Here is a 5,692-nt window from a genome sequence, read left to right as displayed (position 1 = left end):
GGGGACGGGACAGTGTCCAGGAACTGGGGAGGCGGGGAGGCGGTGAGGATCTTGGCGAGACGCGTGACGCCGGACGGGAAGGTGCAGTACCTGGTGGAGTGGGAGAACGTGAGTTTGTACTGAGCAGCACACACCATGACTGTTGCCACGGGACTACTGTGTGTGTGAGACGTGGCAGTGTTTAAAGTACAAAGAGGAAAAAAAAAACATAAAAAAATCCCTCCACGTTGCAAATCCAGGTTGCTCTCATAGCATCACCTCTGCTCTCCATCATTATAACCTCACTACTCGTTACTAAATGTCCCTCTTTGCTAGTGTTTCTCTGATATTTGTACTGTTAACTTTGGAATATGCCTTTGCATTGATCATGTTTTACAGCGATGAGGGAAAGTGTTTCAGCCTCCTGAGGGTTTGTCCACATGCCGGCCACGTCCATAGACACAGAGGAAGAACGATTAATGTGTCGTAATAATTACACAACAGTCAGAAAACAAGCGTTACTTTAGCGTTTTTAGCTTGTTGCTCTTTATGTTCATGTTTGATTTTAGTTCCCACAAATAGCAGAGGACAGAAACCTTTAAAAAAAAAAAAAAAGTCACAGATTTAAGATTATATTTTGTTTGTTCTTTTGCATAAAGACCAAGAAGTGACAGAAGGTGGTTTTATGGGGGTAACGCGCTGGACCGAGCTACAGGAGGATACTGCAGTCTGCAAAAACATCTTCTTTCTCTCAACCAAGTTAGTTCTAGCTTCATATTTAATGCACAGACAGTACAAAGGAGGCTCTCCTCATCCGGCGCTCAGCAACAAAACAAAGAACTTCTCAAAATGTGGAGTCTCTGCTCTTTACTCGGCACATTTTAAACAGCAGACGTTGAGCCAAAGTGCTTCCCAGAACAAAATACGATCACGTGTTTATCTAACAAGCTTGGATATAAAACGACGATTTAAATGTCAAGATTAAGAACCTTCAGTATTGTTTATCATAGAAACTGACTTGACCTATTTCAGTATTAAGGTTTATACAGAAAACAAGTGAAGCTTCCCTTTGCGTGGCAGTAGGGACGGTCGGCTTGATGTGAGTTACGTAACCTGCTGGTTTATAAATGGGCCGCGGTCGTTTTAGAATTGAAATAATTTGCAACACAGCGATTCTTGGAGCGCAGAATGAACTTGAAGCACCAACAAAGTACCCAGTCAGCACTAATTTCATCATTTGCAGTTTAAAAGAAGGAAAGCGGGCCAGCTTAGAAACCAAAAGAAGTTTAATTTTCCAGCATTTCAACAAGTGTATTCCAATACTTAGCACCGTAATCACTGACTGAACCCTGAGAGCCAGACCGACGTGCTGCATCCAGATCCTCGTCAGTTCTTCTCCGCTGACTTTCCCCTGAAGCGTTTGTTGCATATCCAATGAAACTACAGAACTTGACCTTTTCAACAGTACTAGTTGCTTGTCTGTGCGATGAAGCGTCAGCAAGAAAAATAATGCCGAATGTGCATCAGGTTTAATCAGAGTTGGGCCTGCGTGCAGCTGTGCGTCCTCCTGATCAGCTGCTCATCAGTGCAGAGACACGGAACACAAGGAGCGGCGGCGGCGGCGGCGAGGCTTTGTAATGATGCTTGTCACATATTTATACGTAGCGAGGTAATTGCATTAGGAACACAGATCAAACTCCATCTTTGCTAATAAACGTTTGCCTGCTTTGACACCTCTGCAGGCAGCCTATCGCGTGTTCACACCTGACTGGGTACAATAATGACGGTTGTTTCCGTTCGACGCTGAGCACATGTTTTGTTTTTCCAAATGCATGAAGTCATATAGTGTCCCACCATCGTGGTTCTTATGTCGTATCTCCCCTGCACCGATAGGAAAAGAATATTCCCCCTGCCAGGGTTCTATATGTAAAAACAATTAAAATCTGCAAGTGGTACCACAACCTGTCCAGGTGAACCTGCCTTCACCCTAAATCGGCTGGGATAGGCTCCAGCCCCCCGCGACCCTAGTGAGGATTAAGCGGTGTGTAGATAATGGATGGATGGATGTGGTACCGTATCAATCAGGACAGACAGTGACAGAAACCAGGTGCAGCATCATGTCTGGTCCTGAGGATGACCAGCATGAGAGCCTTAAAGCAGAGACAGTGAAATGAGGCCGGCCGGCTCACAGGTTAAACGCTGCAGTCATTACAGTGATTATCTGTAACCTAGTGTCTCAAATGGCACCTTTTCCAACCAAGTTTTGCCCATTTATAGTCTAGACATCTGAAGCCTGGAGTTGCTTAGTGGGTGGTTAGAACGGAGGCTGGTTGTTGTTTTAAAGGTAACAGCAGCAGCAGCAGCGTTTCCCGTCGCTTCATATCCAGTTCCAGGGACTGAACTCGTCAGCTCTCACTTCTGTAATCGCTCATTCATCAGCGTATGTTCTCACACAGTTCAGTGAGAAAATTAACCTGGAAAAATTAGCAGAGATGAACGCCATCAGCACCGTGACGGCCGGGCGGCGGTGGCGGCGGCTCGTAAAAAAGCAGAAACCTCTTAATTGCCAGGAAGATTCAGAACATTACAGACAGTCTTATATTTTTAGCCGTGCGGGGGGTAGTTTAATAGCACACACTGTGGCTCCATAAACAACAAATCCCCCGGAGGTTTTCATATTTTCCCTCATCGCGGTATGTTAATAAGAGATTGTATACACATTATTATGGGGTTACTTATTTGTTATGTTAGATTTTGTCATACATAATTTACATTTAGACTACTGTACGTCTTAGAAATAGGAGCCACGAGAGGGCTTTTGTTTTATAGATAGAATTATATATTCACAATATATTGCTATGATGGAATAACTTTATTTTATTTTTTTTGATGTGGTTGCATAGTGCCTATATGGGTTGTGTACCTGCAGATGGGTCTGCTGGGCTGATGGATGAGGAGCGAGGAAGGCTCTTCATCAGCCGGCAGACGCAGCGGCGACGTGTGCGAGGGAGGACCAGTTATAACGAACAGGACTGTGATGTTACTGTACATTCCAAACGACGAGAAAATCAATATATATATGTTACTGAAGTACACGTTTAAAGTCATCAGGATGGGTTTTATTTAGGAGTTTTAAATTATTTTGACGAGAGTTTAAGTTAAAGTCACAGAACATGTACAAAAAGACTTAAATCCACAGCATCTTCCAGGGTCTATGGTTTCAAAAAGCAAGCATTAGGTATGAATGCATTAATCAGCCGCTCATGTCCCTCCCGCTCAGATGTGTTTATCGAGGCAAGAGGTGGTTCTGACGTTGGAAATTTTATCTTCGTGCAACCAGGTTACATAAATCTAGAATACTGTGGTGCAAGTCTCAGAGTTTATATTTTATACAGAGGTTTATTTCAGCAATCTGTTCGATAAAACTTCCACCACATGTACATTCTGTCAGTTTTATCTTCGGAGAAAGAACTGCATTACAGGTTTAGTTGTACAAGCAAAAGACAAACGCAGCATTTATGCAGTTGTAATCAATGCAAAAGAGTTTCTTTGAACACCGACCTCTCCGTTGAGTTCTCTCCAGTGGAACGGCGTTGCGTTGCGATTCTCATCCTCCTCAGTGACTCTTTGACTGTAGTTTATTAGGAAGGAGTGTGTTGAAAACCTTTCTAGGCGATGGTGATGAATGTATTTGTGTGTTTTCTATGGTATGTCTATACCCGTCAAGTGCTTGTTATAGGTTGTACTCTCGGTGGAACTCAACCAGATTAGTTCAAAACAAAATAGGAGGAAATAAAGACATCGACATTGAGGAAAAAATACGTTTATTTTGGGAGACGTAGTCTTTTTTTTCTGATTAGTAGTCAAGTCCAAGTTCAGTTTGATGTATTTTTGGAGAAATTCTGTTTGTACATGTATACTCTGCGTTGACACACCTAATATGTAACATGAATAATAAAAAAAACAAAAGTTTCACCTCACACAAGCTGTTCTTTATCCTACATGGACAGGTTTAGAGTTCTGCTTCACCCTGTGTTTAGTTCTGTGAGTTTGTCTGAGGGCTCAGAGGATTAAACAGCCCTGGATCATGCAAATAATTTTAATTAAATGATGTTTTAAGTGGGACATGGAAGCTCATTTTGAACCCTGGGGTCAGTGTGTGACAAAGTCTTCTCAACTCGAGGTCCACCTGTTAGCTTCTCCTGACCTTCTCATCCCCTGACACGTCCGCCTTGACCTGCAGGTCATGGGAGCTCCTTGTGGTCCTTGAGGTTGCTGCTGTCGCCTCACAGCGAGCTGGTTCTGGGTTTGAACCTGCCGGGACCTTCCTGTGTGGAGGAGGTTAACTGGAGAGCGTTCACGGTCGTTCATGGTGTCAAATCACATTGTTTTCAGAAAGACATTTGGACATGCAGCAGCAGCAGCAGCAGCAGCAGCGTGCACAACACGATCTGGCTTCACTTTAGAGACACAGACACCGTTTTACACGCTTTTATCTCGTCACACCTGGATTTACCTGCCTGAACCAAAAATCTGTTGATCGACTTCAAGCGTGGCTCCTGTTTTAGCCTCCATGCACCAGTTTGTTCAGGACAGTTTCTAAGATTGTACTAATCTCTACCTGATGCATCTCTGAGCCAGAGGTCTGTTACCGGCTGAAAACATAAGAAACAGACCATCATCAGTTCTTTTCCAAAATTTGCTTGAGTTTTCATTTACTGTGAACTGTCTTGTTTCTTTTAAAAGACACTGCATTGGTTTTTACTCAGTGGTTAGCACCGTGGCCTCACAGCTAGCAGGTCGCCGGTTGGCGTCCCGGTGAGGACACCCGGGATCTTCCTGCGTGGAGTCTCCATGTTCTCCCCGTGCAGCGTGGGTTCTCTCCGGGTTCTCCGGCTTCCTCCCACAGTCCAGAAACATGCTGAGGTTAATTGGTGATTGTAAATTGTCCGTAGGTGTGAATGTGAGTGTGCTTGGTTGTCTGTCTCTAAGTGTAGCCCTGTGATAGACTGGTTACCTGTCCAGGTGAACCTGCCTTCACCCTCAGTCAGCTGGGATAGGCTCCAGCCACTTCTCATCACCTGATTCGTTCCACTTCACCTGCAGGTCATTTGAACCAGTTTCATCAACGCTAGCTTGAGTTAAGTCGTCACACGACTTGTCAGGCGTCTTTCATCTCACTGGTGTACTGGTTGGAAGGCTAACTGGTGACACGGTGCTTCTCAGCCGGGACACAGTTAAAACAGACACAGCTAGCAGATGGGTGGCATTTAGAATAAAGACGGTGTCTCTGGTACCTTTAGTGAAAACAGAATGTGTTCATCACAAGTGTCACTCATGTAATTGAATGAGGTGTATAAGAATAAACCAGAACCCGAGGCTGACCCTGTGGAACGCCTGACACAGCGCCGCACGTTTTCTTCAAAACTTAATTCAAGTCTCAACAAATTCAACCCAGCGACCCCTGTGCTGTTTGCTTTGATGGCAGACAGAATGTTGTGGTCAGTGTCCTCCATGCTTCACTCAGAATATCCCTCTAACAGCAGCACAGAGCAGGACGCGCATTCAAACGCACGTACTTCAGATAAAATAGGAAGAACTTTGATCATCTCCGATGGGAAATCCAGGCGCAGTCTATCAAAAGCCTTCATTATGTGAGAGGTCAGAGCTGCCGACCCGCCGTCACTGAAGCAGGATGTCTTCCAGAACACGA

The 5,692-nt window shown here is 44.6% G+C and overlaps 1 protein-coding gene across 1 annotated transcript in view; it reads left to right on the top strand.

Moving 5' to 3' along the window:
* phf1 (PHD finger protein 1) overlaps positions 1–209 on the top strand; it is a 21,926-nt gene extending 21,717 nt beyond the window's left edge. The window contains exon 16 of the mRNA XM_008281156.1: positions 1–209. This exon is cut by the window's left edge and continues 40 nt beyond it. Within this exon, the coding sequence (XP_008279378.1) occupies positions 1–123 (123 nt within the window). The 3' untranslated portion in view covers positions 124–209.
* The last annotated feature ends 5,483 nt before the right edge of the window (positions 210–5,692 follow it).

This window comes from Stegastes partitus, unplaced genomic scaffold (assembly GCF_000690725.1).
Source record: "Stegastes partitus isolate 25-593 unplaced genomic scaffold, Stegastes_partitus-1.0.2 Scaffold225, whole genome shotgun sequence".
NCBI lineage: Eukaryota > Metazoa > Chordata > Actinopteri > Pomacentridae > Stegastes > Stegastes partitus.
The sequence above is the reverse complement of the archived record's forward strand: the minus strand, read 5'-3'. Positions and strand labels throughout refer to the sequence as shown.